The 24,799-nt window shown below is 38.3% G+C and overlaps 1 protein-coding gene across 5 annotated transcripts in view; it reads right to left on the bottom strand.

Annotated features, from left to right (window-relative positions):
- The window catches only part of Dgkb (diacylglycerol kinase beta), a 700,455-nt gene that overhangs the window by 20,632 nt on the left and 655,024 nt on the right, over positions 1–24,799 (bottom strand). For all 5 annotated transcript variants that reach the window (XM_036205893.1, XM_036205892.1, XM_036205894.1 and 2 more), the window contains 2 exons: positions 13,782–13,902; positions 12,078–12,138 (listed from right to left, as the gene is read on the bottom strand). In XM_036205893.1, the coding sequence (XP_036061786.1) occupies positions 12,078–12,138; positions 13,782–13,902 (182 nt within the window). The remainder of the gene's footprint in view (positions 1–12,077; positions 12,139–13,781; positions 13,903–24,799) is intronic.

Genomic DNA, 24,799 nt, shown 5'->3' with positions numbered 1-24,799 from the left:
CCCCTAAAACAGTGTATAGACTATTGCTGTGATTATTGGCTGCCTCCCAGAAGGTGAAGGGAAGTACCTTTTGCTGAAGACACTACATAGCTTGGTCAGAGGACTCAGTCAATTTGAGCTGGATCTGATCTGAAAGCCTCCTGTCTGAGGTCTAGCTTTTTATAATACCAGAAGATGCTATGCACAATTCGAAGGCAGGAAAGTAATACTTAGTCCTTTGTAGCTGTGAAACCTATGAAGCACAATGACTAGCATGATGAGATATCCATAAAGGTGCAATGGTAGCATTCATATACTGTGGGATGTTTTTCTGTATGCTGTGATGTGTGTGGTTCCCACTGGATAATAAATAAAGCTGCACTGGCCTATGGCAGGGCAGGATGAGGTTACATTCAAACTGAAGAGGAGAAGAGGAAGTGTGGAGTTGAGGGAGACTCAAGCCCACCACCAAAGGGGCAATAAGATATCAATAGACTGGTAATGCCACGGCCATGTGAAAACATACAGATTTATAGAAAGGGGTTAATTGAAGATGAAAGAGCTAGTTAGCAAGATGCTTAAGCCATAGGCCATATAGTTTGTAATTAATAAAAGCTTCTGAGTAATTATTTTATAAGTGGCTGTAGGACCATGGGTAGGAGAGATTTGTCTGGACTGCTGGGCGAGGCAGGATTGGAGAAATTTCCGGCTACATTCATACCCTGGCAGTTACCAAAAGCTGTCTAATTGGATGTAATGCTCTCTCAACAGGATGGGAATAAGGTATACAACTGAAAACCTAGCCAGCTACAGGTGCTTAGTGAGGTCATGGATCTTAGAGAACCTACTACTACCACTTTCCTAATTGCAGTCTAAATAATTATCATCAAACCCACAAAGAAATGTAGCTTTCACCCCCACTAAACCAAGTTCTCTTTGCAGCAAATGAACCTATTATAGACAACTACCACTGGACACAATGCAGAAATCAACTGATTGTGGGGTACTTAACACCAATGGATACATCTATAACTCAACTCCTATATCCAAGGCTCAGGAAACATATTAAAAACATGTCCAAGATGACTATTAAGTTTGCTGTGAGACTGTGTCTCCTAGAAATAACAGGGAAGCCACACTCATAAAGTTTCACTAACATGGCTGCCTAAACAAGACCTGTACAATGACACAACCAATAGATATGCCAACATAGAAGGGAAACATTTCACAGTGCCCTACCCATACACAAAAATCTACCAACCACTAATGACTGCTAAGAGAGGAATGATTTGTCTTTCCCAAGAATGAGCATCTCACTTAGTTATCTAATACCACATATTCTGCCATAAAATCATATACACACAAGCAACACTGAATGGACCCAGCAGATCATATTTATACATTTATGCATATATGTGTAACAATAATAATCAAATAAAAAGAAAGCATGAATTTGAGAGGGAGTAGGGAGGGCATGGGAAGGGATGGAGGGAGAAAAGGGTGATATGATTATATTTTAATAAAATTTATTTAAATGTATGTGTGTTATCCCTTTAGGTAAGGCAGCATGGACTGACTTTCAAGGACACAGTGATGTGTGACAGCTGAACTAGAGAATGAACACTACTAGGTTTCCAGGTCTACAGGACTTTCGCACACCAGATGAAATCAGAACATTGCTGTAAAGACTGAACACTGAACTTGTTCTGTAAATAGAGAAGACAGGCAGGCACTGGTGACTTTGTCAGCTCCCTGTTAAAATGAGAACAATAACAACAAACCAATGTTCCCTACAGGAATTTAACAAAAGCCAGATTAAATAAACAAAACAACAACCTCATACCATGATGTTTTAGGTGCTCAGAATATCACACATGTCTGAGTACATAAAGAATCAGAAAAACCTCAAAAAATCCCACAGGAAAATGGCAGCCAGAAGCTAGGCAGTGGTGGCGCACACCTTTAATCCCAGCACTCGGGAGGCAGAGGCAGGTGGATCTCTGTGAGTTTGAGGCCAGCCTGGGCTACTGAGCGAGATCCAGGAAAGGTGCAAAGCTACACAGGGAAACCCTGTCTCGAAAAATAAAAAATAAAAAAACAAACAAAAAGGCAGCCAGTGATTGAAACTCTGAGATGATATAAATATTAATTTTCTTAAGCAAGGATTTAGCAGCTATTATACCTGTGTTTGAAGGAGTAGTGAAAGAGTTTGTAAGAGAATACTAAGACAGCAATCAGTTGAGATTGTCTTTTGTTTTTGTTGTTTTGAGATTATTTCTCATGTAGCCATAGTGGGTTTTGAAATTGCTTTATTGTCAAGGATGACCTTGAATTCCTAATCTTCCTGCTTCTACCTTTAAAATTCTGGGATTATGGCTGTGTGACTCTTCAATTAAATTTTATGACATAAAATACTATGATAAAAACAAAAAACATTAATTGGTAGGGTTAATTAATTCAAGAATAGAAGAGAAATAAGAAAAACAGTGAATTGGCTTAGATAAATATTTATCATTCAGTTGGAATGATAGCAAGAAAAATGGTTACACATATACCATTAGAGTTATGGAAGACAAAGACTAGGAAAAAATCAATAATTGAAGAAATAAGAGCTGAAAAGGTTGAGATATAACAAAATTTATAACAAAAATGTATTACATTATATATATATATATATAAATTATAGCATAAATATTCAGAAGCTCAAAACTGGTAAAAACTGATACAGATTATGCTTGAAGAAATCTACAACCAGATTCCTCAACATCAAATTTCTGAGAACCAAACAAAGAAGAAAATCATGAAAGCTGCTCCCCAGCCACTGTGGTCTTAGCACCCTAGAGGACTAAAGAAGAATCTCAAAATGCTTGAAGTAAGTCAATGGTGCTGGCATGCATGCACAGCCAAGACAAGTATTGTAGAGTGGGAATCTTTGGAGACCTCATCAGGGAGGCTTACAAGTAGAAAGAATCAAGCAAATATTGCAGACAGATGAGAGGTAAAAACAGATTCCTGAGGATATTGCCTTTAAGCTTGGCATAGAAGGGCTTTTTGTTTTGCACTTCCTAGTTTGACATGGTGGCATATGCCTTTTTAATCACAGTACTTGGGAAGCAAACACAAGTAGATCTCTGTAATTTTGAGGCCAACTTGGTCTTCATATCAAATCCCAAGCCATCCAGAACTGTCCAGTGATAGCTTGTCCCAAAATAAAAACATAGGATCAAATAATTCAAGCCAGGTGTGGTGGCACATGCCTTTAATCCCTGCACTCAGGAGGCATAGGCAAGAAGATCTTTGTGAGCTCAAGGCCATTCTGGTCTAGGACAGGCAGGGCTATGTAGAGAGACCTTGTCTCAAAAGAAAATCAGTATAATAATTAATAATAATACAATATTATTATCGATAATTAATATCATCATAATAATAATGAGTTGTGTGGGTATTGTGCTTGGCAAGGCAGTAGAGTCCCACTCTCAATCTGTGGAGAGCAAACTTTGATTTTACCAACAACCTTAGTTGTTTGGGATTTCCATGGGACAACTTTGGCTAACAACTCAATTGAATACAACCTAATCCCACTACTGGAAGTCTCATCCGGCTACAATAAATGGCCAATTGAGATGCAGTATGCCTCATTACTAGGAGTCCCCATTAGGATCACCTCCATAGATTCCAGAAAGTTTCTACTGCACTAGGTTTCTGCCCATGCCCTAAGTGCCCCCCCCAATCTAATAGTCTTTCGTCACATTCTCTCCCTCTACCCTATCTCTTCCCATCCCTGATTCCCTACTCCTGTTCCCACCAGCTTCCAGTCCATCTGTAAAATCCATTCTATTTCTTTCTCCAAAGGAGACACCTGTATCCTCCCTAGACCTTTCCTCTTTATCTAACCTCTCTGGGTTTATGAATTGTAGCTTGGTTATCATTTATTTAACGGCTAGTATCCACTTATAAATGAATAAGTACCATATTTGTTTTGGGTCTGGGATACCTCAGTCAGGATGATTTTTTCTACTTCTATCCATTTACCTGCAAATTTCATGATACCATTTTTTAACAGCTGAGTAATAGTCCATTGTGTAATGCATCACAATTTCTTTATCTATTCTTCTGTCAAGGAACATCTAGGCTATTCACAATTTCTGGTTATTTTGAATGAAGCCACAATGAATATGGTTGAACAAGTGTCCTTTGGGTATATGCCCAAGAGTGGAATATCTGGGTCTTGAGGTAGATTGATTCTCAACTTTCTGAACAAACACCATATTGATTTCCATAGTAGCTGTATAAATTTTCACTCCAACCAAGTAAGTGTTCTCCTTGCTCCACATCTTAGCCAGCATGAACTGTCACTTGTGTTATTGGCAGGTGTAAGATAGAATCTCAAAGTCATTTTGATTTGCATTTTCCTGATAGCAAAGAATATTTTAAAAGTGTTTCTAGACCACTTGAGATTCCTTTATTGAGAATTCTCTGTTTAGATCTATTCCCCATCTTTTAATTGGATTGTTCGGGTTTTTGTTTTTGTTTTTTTTATATCTAGGTTTGTGAGTTTTTTTATGTATTTTGGTGAGAAGGTATGTTGCCGGCTACTGAAAGAGAAATAACCCAACTACAAAACCTTGGACCTACAACCTGTCCTACCTGCATTATATGCTAGGAAAATGGTAAATGGTTGCGCAGAACTTATGGGATTATCCAGTCATTGTTTGATTTGACTTAAGGTCCACTCCATGAGAAGAAACCCATACCTGGCACAGCTTGGGTAAACAAGAACAAGAGACTAGGGAGTCTAGAGACCTAGGGTAAAACAAAACATTGTTGCTCTAAAGAAAGAAATCAATATAATGATTCTTAATGATATTCTGATATACTCAGAGATCAGTGCCTTATCCAGTCATCATCAGAGGGGCTTCCTTTAGCAGCAGATCCACAGTCAGACATTATGTGAGAGAGAGTCTAAGTGGGAGGTCTCCATCAAATCCCTCCCCTCTTAGCTCAGGAAATCCTATAGAAGAGGAGGTAGAAGGACTGTAAGAGCCACAGCAAATTGAGGACACCAGGAGAACAAGGACCTGAATCAATGAAGCAAGATGCATATGAACTCCCAGAAACTGAAGTAACAAGCATAGGGTCTAAATAGGTCTGCACCATGTCTGCTGTATACATATTATAGCAGTTTGTTTAGTATTTTCATGGGACTCCTGACTGTGAGAATAAGAGGGGCTCTAATTCTTGTGCTTGTTCCTGGAACTCTTTTCCTCCTGTTGGGTTGGCATGTCTAACTTCAATATGATAGTTTTTTTACTTTTTCTTATTCTATTTTATTTGTTATGTTTGGTTGTTACCTCTGAGAAGCCTATTTTTTACTAATGAAAGACAGAAAGAGAGTGGATTGGAGGTGAGGTGAGGTGAGAGAAACTAGGAGGAATAGAGGGAGGGGAAACTATAATCAAGATCCACAATATGAAAAAAGAATATATTTTTAATAAAATAAAAAAATTACAGTCAACATTAACAGAAATGTATGCCAATCCTGTGTCTTGGAAAGCAGGAGGGAGAGGTTACAGATTGACAATGGTCTGGTTGGAGGGGGAAGAACCTCAGAACAAAAAATGGGATTTCAAGTATAGCACCAAAGTAAGCTACAACAAGAGGAAACCTCTAGGAACTGACTCCTACAGTACATGATGGCTTATCTCAGCTCCGGGAGGATAATTTCACATGATGGCAAGGATGCTCAATTGTATTCTCAGGGAAATGAAGAGGCATTGAATTTGAAAATCACAAGAGTCATAGCATCATAGCAGCAGTGTTCAGTGTTACTTGGGGGCAGCCGTGTGATGAATGGCTTTGGTTATATTAAGAAATATAACTAAATGCATTAAATAATGATAAAAATACTATTCGACAAAAGATGGCACTCTGTTATAAATGACAGTTTAGTCAATTATTGTTTCTAGATATACTTTAAGGCTTTATGAGATTACCAAATGACAAGACAAAACATCACTGTGAATTTATAAGGCAGTACAACCAACAGCCTGCTTCTTCTCTTATTACCTGGCCTTGGGTAAGGTACTTGACTTCTCTGGCTTCAGGTTTTCCTATTTTAATTTGTCATATGGAATTATGATAACTTTATTGATTTTAATAGATTTTTTGAAGATTAAATAAATAATGAATGTGAGTATATTGAACACAAACATTTAATGATTATTAATAACTATTTACTTAATAAATGCTAGGTATCATTACCATCTTCTCTCTGAATAGCTCAAAGCATTTCAAATGTTTGGAAAAGTTTATTTGCCCTAATCTTCATGACCCTAAATTGCCATATGTAAGAAAATTCACGTTTATAAAATTTTCCATTTTGGGTCCTAAAAGTCTGATACAAATTGTATTTACCAAGTGATGAGTAAACAATTTAAACTTATGGTTACTCTTAATAACAAAACCAACCACTATATGAAATATTAATCAGCTGCAACATTCCTCTTTTTAATGAGTTTGTCTTTTAAAGGATTTGTGTTTGTAAGGGTCAAAACGAAGATGAACTCCAGGGAAGTAGAGTGGCGGGGCAATAGAAAAAAGGCAAATCCTTTCTAGAGAAGCGTGGTAGCAGAGGTTAAGTGGTCAGTGCCCAACTGTAATGACTGACAGTCCAAGAAAGGAATCTGGTGTTCATGTCAGAGAAGAGCATCTCACAGAGTTGCCTGCACAGTTTGGAAATGGAGGCTGCAGGCTTGCCTGAGGAACATCACAGATCAAGTCTCATACAAGGCTACTCAGGATTGGCAGGGACTGTCAGATGAGAAGGTCCAGGCTATTCTACCTGCTGAAGGCATTCAACATTGGAAAGCAAAATGGAGCAAGCAAGTTCCAGGGGAGGAATATAGAAGGGCTAGGGAGAGCATATAAGTGCCTCTTGGAAGTCAGCTTGATGTCAGCTACCACTCTGATGAACATTCATATTTCAACTGTGGTCATTTTACCACTTAATTATGATCTGTTTTTTGCTTCCTGCAAAGTGGAACAAAGTTTCAGGAATCCTTTTGTCCTTAATCATAGATCTCATATTAAAATTCCATGGGCATCACACTTCAAGAAGGTGTCACAGGTAGTGACTAATATGCAGCTACTCGCAATCAGGATTTAAAGTCATTTATAGAATACAGGCTCCAGTAAACACACAACTAATAACACAGAAGTAGCCAGAGAAGTTTAGTTATACCAAAACAGGAAACAGAAGGGTTTAATCTTTGGAGACTGGGAAAGTATTCCTTCCATGATACATTCAAACTCTTTGCTTCGAGAATATAATGAATAAAGATCACTCAAAATAACTTTTACATGTATTTAGATATGAAAATATGTGAATGAATTGCTAGCCAAACTACATTATGTTCAGTGAAAGAAGATTTAGTAGAAAGCATGTTTTAAAATGCTATACTACCCCAAGAAGTATTTAAGAAATTGATAAATTCAAAATGTACTTGGTACTGGCAACCAAATTATGTAGGAGGAGCAGCTCTGTATTCTGAAAGCCCAGTGGGGATCAAAATGACTTCTGGGGACTTCTGTCCACAGGGAGGGAAATGATTGTATTTTCAATGTGATATGATTGGTGCTATCACAGGCAGCAGACATAACACTGAGCTGGAGGTTAGCCGGGTGGGAGAGGGGCAGGACCAACAGTGTCCACAGAAGGCTCTGTGGATGAGAAGCCACTGCAAGAACTGTCCCAAAGAATGAGCAGAAAAGGGGGAAAGATTTTACAGACTCTTGGGGAGTACATGGAAATATGCAAAGGAAGAAGTAGAAGAAGAAACTGTTGAAACAGCAAACTTGACCTGGTTTCACACAGGAAGTCATGAAAGGATTCTAAGTAGAAGGTATTATGGTGGAATTATGGTAGCTATGCTAAATGGAATCAGCAAGTTAAATACATTAAAAGAGGACAACAGCAGAGATGTGAACACATTTAGTCTTTTTCCAGAAGCCAGAAATGTAATGGGGGCAAGTCTAGGATGGTGGTGCTAGTGTTGGAGAAAAAGGGAATGACTGTAGAAATGAATAATGTGATTAAGTGGTCATATTTATTGGTCATGTTTATCGGTTTGGGGGATATGGAATGTAGTATAGGATGACTCAGATTTCCCACTCTGGAAACACTGGCAGAGTAATGGCCAATGCTCAAAACAATATAGAGAAGAATAAAAATCCTCTGTATCTGGAAGGGAGATAAGGCAGGAGAGCAGGTGTGCAGTGTATTTTGGAGATGCCGCAATAAGGTTCAATTCTCACGTGACAAAACTTCTCAGTGTTGGCTGCACAGATATGGAATGAAACCTGACGTAGGCTGTGCCCTGCCCCATCCTCTTGTTCTATTCTGTCCCCCTCCACTCTTCAGGCAGCCCTTTGCATTACACGGATACATATTAATACAGTCAGTCTGTTCTGTGTGCTCAGGAGGAAGAAGTTAGAAAATAGAGGCTCTAGAATTCACCTTACAGACATCTCTTCCAAACCATCCTTTCAATATGCATTCTAGAATCAACAGTCTCGCAGTTTAAAGATGTTGATTAAAATGAGGAAGAAATAGAAGGCCAAAATCCACTCTTTGTCAATGTTGTGAATACTGATATACTGTGATGACAGGGGTATTTAACAAATATCTGTTGATTGTCTTTAGGAGAATTTAGAAAGTAATGAAAGGAATTGTGAAGTATGAGTTTAAACCTTAGGTTTTTGCTTTTCTTGATATTTGTGATGAGGCCTGGTAAAATTCATTAAATATACATGATTTGATTTTTTGACATTACTTACCATTTTTTCATTCAGATAAATGATAAACTTATTTTAATGTTTTCAGCATCAGTGTTGATAAGATTTACATTGTTAGCAACCATCACTACAGTCAATCTCAAGAATCTGTATTATCATGATTTTTTAAAATAGTATTAATTGATTTAAGAATCAAGACATATGCATTTCTTGCCCTTCTCTACCATTTATTCAATTCAAAAGAAAGCAGACCTTCTGCTTTCCTCTAAAATTATAACTAGAGAAACTCCTTCATAAATTGAATATCAGCTTATGGATATTTAAATTTAGCAAAGAATTTTAACATTCTACAAATTCTTATGTTCTGTAAGAAAAACATTGTGCTATTTTATTGAAGGAAAAAACTCTTCTCTCTAGTTAAACTATACCACTGCTAAGAATATTAAAAATTCTCTTCAGTTAAAATAAAATTTAAAGTTCAAAGCCCCATGTGGTTCTAGGAAAAGTAGAATATTCCAGAATTCAAATTAACATTAATAAGCCTTCATGTAGTATAGTTCTTGGATCACTGAGGGTTATAATACATGCTTTAAGTAAATAAGTATATATTGAAGAAAAGAAATTTAAATTTAAATTATATAAAATTATTAATTTAACAATTGTAGATTATAATAATTAATAGGTAAAGTGGGTATCCTGCTACTAATTGGAAGAAAACCCAAAATTGTTGTCAAAAGAGCTTATATTAAATCAGTTAAACCTATTCTAAAGTGTCCATTAAATGTCCATAGACATAGTCCTTCCAGAACTGGAATACAGCAGCTAGTGATTTGCCCAGGGCCTTGCCAAAGAGAGCTCTCAAGGGACTTTGTTAGCTTGGGATGGCAGTGGGATCAGAGAGGAAGAATGCAGCCTCCGCATCCAGCATGGGCTTTAGTCACTAATCTGCTATGTGTTAGCTGTGTAAAATGAAAAAAACAAAATCCTCAGCTTTCCTATTTCAGTATGTTGATTCCATAAAACTGAGCTAAATGTGTGTGTGTGTGTGTGTGTGTGTGTGTGTGTGTGTGTGTGTGAATTGCGTGTGTCAATACAGATTAATTATTTTGATATCAGCACATGTGAAGATCTTAGGAAGTCTAAAGTATCAGTACTGTCATTACTGTCATTACTGCTTCTTTACTCTAGACTCCTTCAGCATCTGAAAGAATGCAAAGACGTCCTAAGGGAGGCCTTTGGTTCCACTCTGTGTTTTATTTTTACTGATGCTCGTGATCAGGACTGGACAACAAGTCTTCTATTAAGGACCAGAGTACTAGTGTTTCTATGACCACTGCCATCCTCCATCATAAAGCTGATCACCATGACTCCAAGTTTACCACAATTCCTACCACAGCCATCATCACCACTATTGCTGTTTCTCTGGCATTATGAGCACCAGCACATCCATAATACCACTACCATCGTCATTTTTGTTATTGCTACCACCAACACTGGAAACATCACTACTATCCCTAACAGCATAATTACTGCCACCATTAATGTACTGACTAGTTTTATGTCAACTTAACACAAGCTACAGTCATCAGAGAGGAGGGAGCCTCAAGTGAGAAAATGTCTCCACAATGTGAAGCTGTAGGCATTTTCTTAATTAGTGAGTGATGGTAGAAGGCCCAGTCCATTGTGAGCTGGGGGTACTGGGTCTATAAGAAAGCAGCCTGAAGCTGGGCAATGGTGGGCATGCCTTTAATCCCCACACTCGGGAGGCAGAGCCAGGCGGATCACTGTGAATTCAAGGCCAGCCTGGTCTACAGAGTGAGATCCAGGACAGGCACCAAAACTACACAGAGAAACCCTGTCTAGAAAAACTAACTAACTAAATGAATGAATGAATGAATGAATGAATGAATGAATAAAGAAATAAATAAATAAGAAAGCAGTCTAAGAAAACCATGATGGTAAAACCAGTAAGCAGCACCCCTCCATCGCTCCTGTATCAGCTCCTGCTTCCAGGTTCCTGCTCAGTTTGAGTCTGTCTTGATTTTCCCCAATGGGCTGTGATTCAGGATATGTAAGCCAAGTAAACCCCGTCCTTCCCGAGTTGTTTTTGGTCATGCTTCATCACAATAGCGACTCTCATGAAGACAATCGGTAACTCTAATAATGACAATACTTAACATCTGTGAGACTATAAATGTGAATGGGACAGTCCCATTCCCAGAGTCTAAAGAAGACCAAAGTCCAAATGCATAACATATAGTAAGTGAAAGAAAAAGTAAAGGATATTTGTAATTTACAGCAAGAGAGAACAGAAAACATTTGAAAATAACATGTCCAAGCCTCTGCATCAGACGGTGTGATAGGAAACTGCATATCTACAGGTGAACATGTAAAAGTAGATCCTCACCTCTCATCTTATACAAAAATCAATTCTAAAGGAATGAAAGAATTTAATATAAGACCTGAAACTGATATAAGAGAAAGCAGGGCAAACACTTCAAGCAAGATATAGGGAAGGGCTCTGTGAATAGAACTCTCATTCAGGAAATAATGCCAACAATCAACAAATGGGAATTCATGAAATTAAAAAGCTTCTGAACATCAAGATAATTAGTCAAAGGAATGAAGAGATAACCTACAGAATGTGAGAAAAATTTTGTTAGCTATATAACTTACAAGTATTACCACTTAGAATATACAAAGAACTAAAAAACTAAACACTAACAAATTAAATATGTTAATGAGATGAACAGACTTTCATCAAAAGATGCAATATTAAGAGCTAATAAACTTAAGGAAAAGTGTCCAACCACTCTCCATCAAATCAATGCAAATAAAATCTTGAGATTCTATCTTTTTTTTTTTTTTTTTTACTTTATTACTAAGGAAATAGTGGACTCTAGTAACTATAAGAAATGCTCCAGGAACAACAAAGATTTAATTTATAGCACACCAGTAGGTGTCAAGGTCCCATAACCAATTTTCTTATTAGGTGTTTGGAAGTTAAAGAAGAGAAGTTATCTCAGTATTTTGTTTTGTCCTGGAGTTTACCATTGGTCTTTGGTATCTGAAGTTAGACTTAAACATATATTCAAAAGCTAAGTCATTGACAAGAGTGGACAGTGTTTTCAGCCTGAATGCAGCAGCTTCTCTACATAAATAAGAGGAAGAAAGGGACTTGCCACATAGTTTCTAGAGAAGACAGGACAAAAGATTAGGTATTGCAGCAACTTAGTCAGAAGAATTAATGATCTCTGGAAAGCAAGAGTAATACCAGTAATGATTCTCCACTACTTGGTACTCACTGTGCATGGGGTCTGCATCCATGGCTCTCCATCAATCTGCATTGGCAGTGACTTGCTTGTCCTGGAAAAGAATATTTCACTGTAACTATAATGCTAAAATATTTAATATAAGAAATTATCTGTAAAGCACAAGACAATAAGTCCAAGCAAATGTGATCACTGCTGACCTCTTCTGAAAGGGGGGTGTCATTAACTATTAATGAACACTCTGAAAGCTTCCCTGGTCACAAGAATGTTAAAAGCATCCTGGTGAATGTGGTGACACAAAGAATAATTCTGAATGCCAAAAGAAAATACCAGGGTTTGTGCTTAAAGACACTTTGTGAGTTCCTAAAACCAAATGACTCCTGTTGACACATGTATTCTCACCACCACAACCACACACTCATTGCAAATCTCATAAAAATATAATGGGTGCCAAAGACTTTCTCTAACCAACACATTCATAAAATAATATCTGTTGTGTCTACATTAAGTCTTTGGTTTCATTTTGGTGTCAAAATATATCCTATGTTTTTCTACAAATGAAATATTGTGAAAAATTCAAACTTTAGAAACGTAACCATATACTGATTTATTATTCAGTTTTATTAGAACAATGATACACTACTTAATAGTACAGCAGTAATTATTTTTTGGATAATGTGTTCAGTAAATACTTTGATGTTCCAATAGCTTCAGTGTAGGTGAACACAGGGATATATTAAAACTGCCTGCAGTTGGTGCATCCTCATGATTTGAAATTGAAATATCTCTCATGGACTCATATGTTGTGGATATTGCTCTGTATTCTGTGAATGTGTTGCTCTGATTGGTTGATAAATAAAATGTTGATTGGCCAGTAGCCAGGCAGGAAGTGGTAAGCAAACAAAGAGAATTGTGGGAAGGCTGAAAGGCTGAGTCAGGAGATGTCAGCCTGCTGTCCAGGAAGTAGCATGTAATGGCACACAGGTAAAGACATGGAAAAATGTGGCAACATATAGATTAACAGAAATGGGCTGAGTTTAAGTGTAAAAGCTAGCCAGTAGCAGATCTGAGCTAATGGCCAAGTAGTTTTAATTAATAAAAGCCTCTGTGTGTTTACTTGGCTCCAAGCAGCTGCAGGACTGGCAGGTGAGAGAGTTTTGTCCTGACTGAGAGCCAGGTAGGACACAGGAAAACTTCAGCTACACTCATATGTTAAAGATTGGGTCCCTAGCTAGTAGCCCTACTTTGGTAACTTTGAGGTTTAGAACCTTCAATAGGTAGACCCTTGTTGGAAGAAGTTGACCACTGGAAATAGGCTCTTGAGAATATGCTGTCCCTAGCCTTTGTCCCCTGTCTGTTTCTTGGCTGGCAAGATACAGCCACCTGCTCTGTCACACCTTTGCCACTTGATGGGCTGATACTTATCAACTCTGAGCAAAATAAGCCCTGCCTCCTTTAAGATGTTTTCCACTCATTTCTTTGGGTCACAGTTATAAAAGTGTAACCAAAGCACCAAGGAATTAAATAAGAGGTTAGATTCTAGAGAACCTGATGAGAAGCAACTACTAAAGGCCATAAAAATCTATTAATTTCTACCATTTTGAAATATGTAAACTTTAATCATTGATTAGTTGAAACAAATAAGATAGATATCACTGTCATAAATCTTGCATCCCTTCAGTTAGTTCGGGTTCATGTCATGTCAAAGTATGCTGTCAATTATAGTGAAAGAACTACCTGATAACCACAGAGGAGCATTGAGCCAGCCGCCGGCCAGCACTTTTCAGCCCCGTATATATTTGGCCCATTTCCATTGCTCCTTCTAAGCCAACAACCTCAAGCAGCTGGTCACTCAGATCTGAAAGAAGATATATGCATGGTCAGTCAAGTAAATGTGCATGTCCACAATAATGCCACTCTATCTTACAGAAGTCACAAAGGCGACTCCATGAAGTGTTTGTCTCAAAAATCAAAAGTAATGAAAAAAATGCAGTACTTCTGTAAGTCTTAGTTCAACTAATCCTTGAAGCGAGGCTCTATGGTAAACTACTCACTCTCAGCTTATTCTAACACAAGTAGGGAGAACAAATTCAGAGCCAAATAATACAAAAAAAAAAAAGAAAGAAAGAAAGAAAAAAAAACATACCAGTAGTTTTTAACATCAACAAACTTAATGTTATTCTACATGTATACATGGAAGAGCTATACAACCCACATCAGACATTTGGCAGCAAATACACATTTCATCACTATAAATAAAGCATACAATTCTACTGTCAGACATGATTTTGTTAAATTACTCAAACAAGAATCCTTGGAGATTATGGAGTTGAAGTTTTTTATTTCATAGGTTATCAAGACTTAGTCTTACTTTATTAAGCAGCTTGAACACAAAGTAGCTATGTACAAGTTCCAGAAATGAAAGCTTCTGGAAACATTTGCCTGAGGTTAAGGAATATATATATATATACTCTAGCAAAATGACATTTGGGAGTAGATGAGATAATTAGCCCATTGCAAACATCAACTTATTATTATTAACAGAAACATCAGTAAGGGGCTGGTACCACCTGTTAAGTGATTTTTAAGCCCATGTCACAGTAGCAAGCATGTGTCACAGGACTGACCTCACTGATATATATATCCTAAGTCAACTTAAAGAAGCTGAAAGTGAGAGGATCACTCTTTAAATATTCACAGACTGACCACATGATAAAGACAAAGTTGAGCTCACTCACTCTGAAGCCAAACCACGTGCACTAGCTATATGCAAAGGAGATACTTAAAAAATAGAGACATTTCTTGCATGAGTTGTACTTTGTAAGCTACAAACTCTTCCCAAAGGTTTGCACTAGTGCAGAAAACAGAGGGTTGTCTTCCATCAGCTGAGTCTCCAGGGAACTTGCTCCCACACTGTGATAGTGGGGTTGCTCATTTACAGAACATAGAATGCTGAGATCCTGGTAGGATGCAGAAAGAACGGTGGCCACACATGGCCCTTTTCTTTTGTGGTGCTCTTTGTTTTCTGGAGACAGGGTCTCAATGTGTAGCCATGGCTGGCTTTGAACTTGATACCAGACCACGCTGGCCTGGATGGAACACAGAGATCCACCTGCCTCTGCTGAGCTTAAAGGCACATGTGGCCATTCCAAGTGCAGTATTCTTGGAATTTTTCTGGTGTATTTTCAAGCGTAAATAAATTTGATACTGTTTTAGTACCAAGAAAATGTCTGGAGGGGGGTATCACACAGTGGAAGGCACAGCAATTATACAAGATAAACATGTGGTAGTTCTGCACCATTAATGTTGAACTTGGGGATAAGCAAATGTGTTTGTGTGGGATCTGTTTTGGATAGGAAGCTTTCACTAATAACTAAGGAATGTGTGATAGCTCAGAGGTCAGTGATGTTAATGATCCATGTTCGATGGAATTCAACTGTAGTGAACAGCTTTTTGAAACTCCCAAAAGTTCTTTAGGCTCATGATCATTAAAAAAATGTAATATAAGCTTTTAAGACAAAATGTATGGCCCAAACAATATACTTTAAATTGACTGATAAGAGAATATTATTTTAAAAACTTTGCACCATAGTTGTAGTAGGAAGTGGTCCCAAATAAAAACAATCATTCAGCTACAAAACGGGTGTCCCGGGCTGTAGCTGGGATCTGAAGCCTTAGAGAATCTGTCTTGCTGCCTTCACCCTATTTAGACTTGTTTCTCAGAAGCTTATTCTCTGTTTTTAGCTAAAATTTCTGTTGCCAAGAACAGATGGACAAGGAATAGAAACATATTCTTCAGCTGTAGCCGGCACTCAGATGTGCTTGGCTCTATAGTCTGGGTGCTAATGTTCACATTTCTTAGGTATATGTCAACCAGAAAGTGGCATCGTGGCAGATGCTGAGGGCCCAGATGTGTGCAAGGTAACAGTTATAATGTACACCACAGTGATAGAGCACATATTTGGGGTTGTGGTTTTGTACCACTCAGTTCCTAAATAGGTGAGATTTCATGCATTTTTTTTCTAATGATCCGAGACTAGAAACTATTCTCCAAGTAAAGCAGTTTCTCACAACAGAGTTGATCTGTGAGCCCTAACTTTTCTATGAATCACAGGAATTTGTCTACACCCACACCATATTGCTACTGTCTACCACCCTCCTGCTGATTTTATCTTTAATTTGTCTTCCTTTCCATGAAAAAATACCCTGCAATCAATTCTACTGTTAATAATCAGTAAAGAAGATATACCTCATGAATTCAGAAGACTTCAGCTTTGGTACTTTCAACCCTTGCGTGAAAAGAATTCTCTAGAAATGGCAGAATATTGAGGAATATGAACAAGAGTAAATAAATCCCATTTTTTAGGCCTTAGGAGGAAATCAAAGGAAAAGCTAAAACCCAAACAGTCCTACATTAGAGCTGTGCAAACTGGCTTCCATGAAATGTTGGCCTGTTGATGCTGTGTCCATGTGTCTGTCTGCAAATCTTGAGTTCAGAGTCCTGATTGACTTTGGACACATAATTGCTATCTATAGAGTGTTGAATTTGACTCTGCCTGTAGTACCTTAAAAAACATCTAAGACTTCCTCACCCCATACTCTGCCAACCTTTAAGAACTGCTATCTCTGCAAATCACAGTCTGACAATATTCACTTATCGAGTTAATGTGATTCTGGCAATTGATTGCATATTTTAGAAGAGTTATAGAAAACTGTAGGTCATGAGCAAAAACCTACTTCATTGTCTGTTTTTGAGTGAGTTAGGATTTAAGACTAACTTTTATATAATTAACAAGTGGGAAATTTTAACAAAAATGACAGATAGTGATGTAAGAACTACATGCAATTTCACATTTCATTACGAGTAAGCTGGTTTTCATTCTTAAATCCTGTAACTGTCTAGCAGGTTCCAAGGACAGGGTGGGTCCTGTGTGAGGGACCTTGCGGACCCCAAAAGTCTAAAATGTTCACTCCGTGAGCCTTTATAAAAATGGTTGTCCACTTCTGCTTAAGATAAACATTAACTCTTTCAGATCACAGAGGTTTTTGCTTCAGTTAGCTGCTATAAATATAAAATGGCACCACAGTAGCATGGAAGACATAACATCTGGACACACATTTCAGTGCTCATATCCATGTGGCTCCCAGCTGCTCTAAACAATGGTGTCTCACCACACTCATGTTCAGTGAGGCTTGCCATGATCCATTTGTTAAATATAGATATATCATAAAACAGCAATGTTTCCAATTTATATTAAAAGAGTTAGGGCAGCCTAACATTTGTGCTCAGTCATTAAATACTTGTCCAGTTTTTTGAGTATGAAAAATAGAATTGAACTCACAGACAGGAAGGCAAAATTATGGCCAGACCTAGTGGTCCAGGTGGGTCGATTCTTCCAGAAGTCACCTGTCAAGCATCAAGTAATCACAATGGCTGGAGTGATGGCTCAGAGAGGAGAGGCTCTTGTTGTAAAGCCTGGCCAAGGCCTGATGATCTGAGTTGGAAAGCCTGAATTCACATGACAGTGGAAAACACAGACTAATGCAAATATGCAAATTGTCCTCTGACCTCCACATATGAGCTATGACGTGTACACACAAACACACACACACACACACACACACACACACACACACACACACACACACATTGAATAAACAAAGGGAAAAAGTCCTGATGTAGGATGTGTGTTCCTTTCTTGAGGAAGATCTTTGGATATTCCCTATGAAAGAGGAAAGAGCAGGTGTCTCAGCATTACCCTTAGAAGAGGCAGTGCATTTCATGAGAATAGTGATGGGACTTGATATGTGTTTTATGTGTTTCTGTACTACAGGAGGCAGACCCAGGGGCCTAACCTGGTATAGGCAGCGCCCTGTGTCTAGCCACATTCCCACCCTGCCTTTGACTTTTCAAATCCTTTCCTGAATATTGTTAATGCTACATTGTTTTATTCTGAAAGAAGCCAGGGGTATGAAAGGAAACTATGAATATCAGAGACATAGATAGATCAGGAGTGCAGGAGCAGTGGAACTAATAAGTGGGTAATATTTATTCATAGTCTCTTCATCTTGACAGTCAGGCCCTGATAATATGTCTCATTATGTAATTGTTTCAGACTGCCATATGCGAGAGAACAGAAGAAGATGCACTATAAACACAGGCTGAGTGTGGGTTGTAGCATTTCATAGAAGAATGTGTCCCAAAGGAAGAGAAGGAGATGTGGAGCAGAGCAGGAAAAATCTTTGTGTACGGCATCCAGCAACGTGCTGCCCTACTGTGGGAGATGTGGGATGCAGGTCTTTTTTTAAATTTTATTTTATCAGAGCAGTATATTTCTAATTACATCACCACTTATCAAGCCCATAGTTGGCCTTTGAGCATCAATGGGGGTTCTGTATTTGCACATATGTAGGTTATGTGCTTTCCAGTCATGTTTACTTTATCTAGCAACAGTTTCAAACATGCCTGAGGATCCAGCGTAATATATTCTTTGTATTTATGTTTCTACTGGAGACCAAACTGATGGTCAACTGTCTTAGTGCCTGCTAGGCCAAGTACACATTCTAACTGAGCTACAGCCCAAATTCCCTTAATAAACTTTTACAAGTCCTAAGTACAGGGGACATATCCACCAATGCGAACACTTTAAAGATTCTTACTCAGTGGTTACACCCACTGTCCACTGATCTTTAGTTCACACGCAGTGATCTTTTGTCCTGTGCCTACTATTGAGAAGATGCGGAGTTAGAAGGGGGTTGATGCTGGGACAACTTTAAGGAAACCTTCTTATCACAAAGTCTGTATTTCACTGTCTATAAACACAGTGGCAAGTGTTCAATAACCCCATGAACATACTGCGTGACTGCATATCAACAGTTGACAGAGGGAAATGAAGAGTTACATACATATTGCATGCTTGCTATGAACATACTCTCCATAGGCATTCTCCTAGTTAAAACTCTCAACAGTGGAAAAAAAAAAAAAAAAAAAGACCAAGCAAGCAAGAAAACAAACAAAACAAAATTTCCCAGTGTCCTTTGAGGACAGTACTACTTTCCACATTTGACTGATGGCAAACATAACATGTGTTGAAGACTTCATCTCTAATTGAAAACTGTGTTTTTTCAATGAGGCCTGCTTGGCTCCAATTTCATGTTGTTTTGTGTACTTAACAACAGGAAGTACTGATGGAAAAAGATAATGAAAGCTACTAAATCCTGTCTCTTGAAGTCATTCTATTAATAATACTAATTATTTTAGATATCATTACTACAATCAAACACACAAAATTCTATTAATGAAGACTATGCCAAGTCATGTGTGCTGAAGCTCTAAAGAGTCTCTGTGACAAAGCTAAGAAATTCCAAAACCCTTTTGAGATCATTTCTATCAATTTTTTTTTATCTAAGAAAGAGATGATTTTGGTAAGTCTACTTCCTATAAAATGTAAAAAGTGTATGAGGGATTAATACAAACACACACACACACACACACACACACACACACACACACATACATACACATGCACACATCATATCACATCACATGCCTGCTTTTAAAAATGGCCTTTAAAGAATATATCTAATTGTCTCATTTAAAACTGTTTTTTTTTTTAAACAATTGACCAGAGCTGACTATTACTTTATGGGTTTCATTTAAGAATTCTGAACCTTCCTAAAAAGTTCTAAAAGGACCAGAAATCCCTGTATGGTATATTGTCAACAACCTCCCCATTGTGACTGGAGCAGTTCAAGGACTATAAATCACTTGATTATAGCTTACTTGAAAAGTGAGCTTCATCACAGGACACTCAAATCCAAAATCACTCCATTCACAAGACCCACAGAGAATGAGTTTAAAGATTTCCCACAGTCATCCATGGCTTTGACCCGCAGTGTGTAGCATCAGGAAATGCAAGCACAGTGTGTGTGAGTAAGAGAGGGTAGTGAATTGAACAGTGGTGCTTCTGGGCCCTTGAGTCAGCTTGCTCTCTTGGAGCTTTGTGGAGGGGCTGAAGGCCCTCACTTGTTTTCTGTGTGAATGAGCCATTAGTGTGTGGGAATGTTTTCCCAGCGCATTGCCTCCCCTGCCCTCTATAAACCAAGCTACTTCATGTGTCTCCTCATATTAGTGCCATTGCTGAACAAAGCAAGTGCTCATGAATGAAAGCTGATGTCAGCAAATTCTGAACTGCTTTTGGAGGGGCATCTGCACCCTAACTCTGAGGCCAGTGAAGGAGCGTAGTCAGCAGAGACATCATCAACTCTTACTTTCCAAACAAAACACAGATATTTAAAATCTCAACCTAGTGGGGACACAGAGCCAGTGGCCGTTTCCATGAAGCTATCTGGGTTTTCTAGTACTCTCTAGAAGACTGATGGGCATCAGTTATTTTCTTAAAACACAGAACATAGAGAGATACTTCTGCTGTTCCTTAATTTTAGCATCAAAGAATTATGAGGAAAAAAAAGCCAACAACCAAAATCTTAAACGCATAGTACTCTTGAATTCATAAGCTCAATAATGAGAATTCAAATAAAGACAAAATATAATGACAAAATCAGTGATTTATATTGAGTGTTTCCCTGTATATCAGAGCTGTCTTGGTATTCAATCTATTCTGCTTACATATAAATATTGCATATTCTAGTTGGATACTGAAAAACTTGATTGTAGCTGGGGTTATTGTACATAAAAGCATGGCTGGTCAGAAGTAAATCTCACTCTCCTGCAGTTTGTCTTCACAGCAAAGGCTACATGGCTAAGCAGAATTAAATCCCAATAATTCTAATTTGTACCTTCGAAGTGAAGTGCCATATATATATATATATATATATATATATATATATATATATATATATATATATATATATATATGGTTATATCCTCACGTCTGGTGTCTTGCAAGAGATCTTTTGAAAGTTTGCTGATTTTAAGGCCTTGTGCACTAAGACTATAATTGTTTCTATTTGAAACAGTGTGTGTGTGTGTGTGTGTGTGTGTGTGTGTGTGTGTGTGTGTAAGGAGTTTTGCTTTAATGAACGACTGTGAATCTGTCCTCATGAACCCAGATGAGAGCTGTTATCTGCTTTCTCAAGCACAGAATACCCTTCCTAACAATATCTATCACCTTGCTATACAAAGATGAGCAGTTCTTGACTCATCAGAGCCTCTAGGAAAGAAGTATTCCAGTCAGGAAAGACTCTGCTGAGCTTGTCTTATTTGTTTGAAAGCTTAAAACACATTTCTGACAAATGGGCCATCCTATCTAATGGGTTGCCTATTAACAAGTACGGATAGCCTGGTGGACACCTGACTCCTATTCTGTGGCTAGCTTTGCCTCTTCTTCCCAGTGCTGTAAGGTAACTTTATTTCATGACCTTATGTCTACAGAAAAAGAATTGTACTCTTGTCCTGGATAACTAAATTGAATTAACGTTGGCACAAGCAGTTTTATTTGAATGGGATTTTAAATTAATTCCATTTGTAAATACTTAAAAGGAATACAATATCCTTTTCCATGTCAGTTATAATGCTAGCAGAGAATTCCATTCCACACAGATATCACTTAGATGAGTGCACCAGCCACGAACCACTGCACAGATTCTCAGTATCCAGTCATCTCGTGGTTTTCATTACTCATGGACTGCAAGTTTCCAAAGAGCTTGTGTTTCAAAAATACAAATGAAAAGAAGCATGTCTAGGTGTACATGATGAGGGAGTCAGAGAATCCTTTATATTTTACAAAGGAGTCTGTTATCTTAGGCGAAGGTTCTGCTCTGATATGAATCCAGGGTTTAGAAAAGTTCAGCACTCTGTTGACCAATAGTAATGTGAAAAGGAGAGAGAGCCACTGGAAGTGTCTCCATCCCCCCATTCCCCACCAGTCCCTGGAAGTGCCCCCGCCAGCCTTGGAAGTGTCTCCACCCCCACCCCCCATTCCTTGCCAGTCCCTGGAAGTGCCCCCACCAGCCTTGGAAGTGTCTCCCCCACCAAAACTGAGGATAGTAAGAGAGGGGTCAAATGCAAACTTTCAGATCGGTAACACAATGAAGCAAAGGATGTTCTCTTCCCTTTTAGGGAGTCGATTGGCGGGGGGTGGGGTGGGGGTGGGGGTGGAGGAAGCCAGCCCGTTTTCTAATTAGACCCATGCACTTGATTTTTCTTATGCCTACTCATACAAGACATATAACTTAAAAAAATAGCTCAAAACACCATCACATTGATACTCTTGGTACAAAGAAAAGTGATTCTTTTTAGTTGTATTCTTATAGAAGTTATTTGTTTAAAAGGGCTTCACTGTATTGGTCTTGAGCCCTTCATACAACAGGACAAAAGCAGTTCTGTGAAAGAAGACTAAACTTGGACAAACCGTTAGAGGAAAAAAAAAAGCAAAGTTCCTCTCTGTTTTTATCAGATTTGATTGCTGCAGCTGTTCCCAGCTTCTGTATTTTAAAAATAGCCTTATTCAGTGCCTTGTTGGCTAAAGGCCAGAGTGCCATTAGAACATGCTGTACGGAAAACCTCTATTCAGTTAGAGATACAGAAATATATTTAAGATCAGTGGGGGTCATCTGCACCAAACACTTGTAAAGGAAAATAGAATTTTAATGTGTTTGCACTGATCGCCACTTTTACTAGCTAGTTTAAAGCCCCTGTGGAAGCTTCCCTATTATTCCTTTATTTCTCTCTCTCAGGTAAAAACTACAGAATAAGTATTGACTTTATTGGAAAAAATATTATTAGAATGGTCTGTTTCTCCGAGACTGTACAGCTGAAATACACATTTCAAAGAGTACCTACTAATGGCTTTGGTTTGACACTTACAGGCACCAGTCCAACAAGGTGGGAACTACTAAACAGATGCTTCAATGTGTCTCTGCATCTCCCTCCTGAGGTCATTGCATCCAGAATAGACCTACTCTGCCCTCAAACCCAAATGAGTCTTTTAGACTGATAAATACATAACATTGGGCTCAAAATATGTAAGTATTGGGTCAAAAAAATGAATTATCCAGTGACATTTCAGAGTTGACCTCCATATCTATTCAGACTTTTCCCTTTTCCTCAACAAAGAATTGAAACCAGTGTTTGAGACTAAACAGATTCACACAGGAGTGCTAATTTGTGTTTCCAGTAAAAGGAATTTGTTCTGCATAGAATCTATATAAAACTTTTGAATTCAGAGAACAGAGGTCACAAGGAAGAATTAGAAAGCTGAAATTGGCCTAGGTGAGAATAAGAGTTTCATTAGGAAACTACACACCTACTGTGGAGGTGTGAAACACCTGAGAATTTACCGTGCTTGAAAGCTAATGTCTTAACTTTTGTACAGGCTGATAGAAGTCTCTTGGGGTAAAGACCTCAGACTTTATCACCCATAGCAATAGCAGTAGGCAGAGTGAAGATATCTGTTGTAGTCCCATGACCTCAGAGTCCCACGTGGAAGCATTCCCATACACACAGTAGGATGTGTTATTGAAGACAGAACTTCAGTTTGAACAAACAATTTGTTTTTTATTTTATTTAAAATAGAATTATGGAATTCCCCCTCCTTTTTAGCCCTTCAACCTCTTCCATGTACACCCATACTCTACTTCAAATTATTAGTCTCGTTTTCTTTGATTATTATTAATATATATGAATAAATGTATGAGTACATGCCAAGTTTGTTTTGTTAGTTTACTTGTATGACGTCCTTTTGGGGCTGCATACTTGGTATTGGAGAACCAATTAGGGGCCTTTTCCCTGGCGAAGACCAATTCTCCCGTTCTCAGCAGTCACATCTCAGGATTCGCGTCCATGAGGTTTCTCCTTCCACATTGGCATGTCAACTGGTATTATCATTATTCAGGTCTTGTTTAAGTAACTCTATTATTGAGACTTCATGGGTATAGCTTCCCTGTCATTTATAGGAGACACAAATATCACAGCAGACTTCTGGTTCAATGTTATAATCTTTTCGCTCCTTCTTCCATGATGTTTCCTGAATCTTAGGGGTGGGAGTTGTATTGCAAATGTAGCAGTTATGTCTGGACATGTCATGAAGTCAATTATTCTTTGCCTTTTGACCAGTCATGACTTTCTATAATGGACCCTGTCTTCTGCATAGAGAAGCTTCTTTGACCAGGAGTAAGAGCTACATTTCTCTGTGGGTATAAGTGTTTAAGAGTGCAATTAGGAATCACACTGGTTTAGGAAATTCACAGTGGTACGCTCTCCTCTAAGATCTATGACCTAACTAACCTCGTCGGCTAGTTAGGTTTTCAGGACTAACCTGTATTCCCATCCTGTTTAATTGACATTAAAGTCCAATTAGAAAGCTGTCAGTTACTTCTTGGAAACGAGTGCCACTATTGCAGCTTTAGGTATATCTTATCCTACTGGTCATTGCTGTGGTTCATCGACATCACAGACGCTCAGGACCATTGACTGTTTTCCTGATTCAGTACCTAGCATAGCACCTTCTGGTACTATAAAAGCTAATCCTAAGGGAGGAGATTTTGGAGTCAGTTACAATTCAATCCTCTGAGGAGTAGGTCAGAAGTGTTTGGTATCTTTAGCCATAGGAGTTTATCTTCTGTTTCTGGGAGACAACCAAGGGCATTGCTTTTGGAGTCTCTTTTAATAGAAGGTTTCCTGTCACAGCCCCAAATGGCCTGGAACTTGGTATGTAGACCAAATTGGCCCTTACGCCTCGGCTTCCTGAATTCTGGTATTACAGGCGTGTACTACCATGTTCAACTTGAGTTTT

This window comes from Onychomys torridus, chromosome 14, assembly GCF_903995425.1.
Source record: "Onychomys torridus chromosome 14, mOncTor1.1, whole genome shotgun sequence".
Taxonomy (NCBI): domain Eukaryota; kingdom Metazoa; phylum Chordata; class Mammalia; order Rodentia; family Cricetidae; genus Onychomys; species Onychomys torridus.
This window is presented reverse-complemented; position numbering and strand designations above follow the sequence as displayed.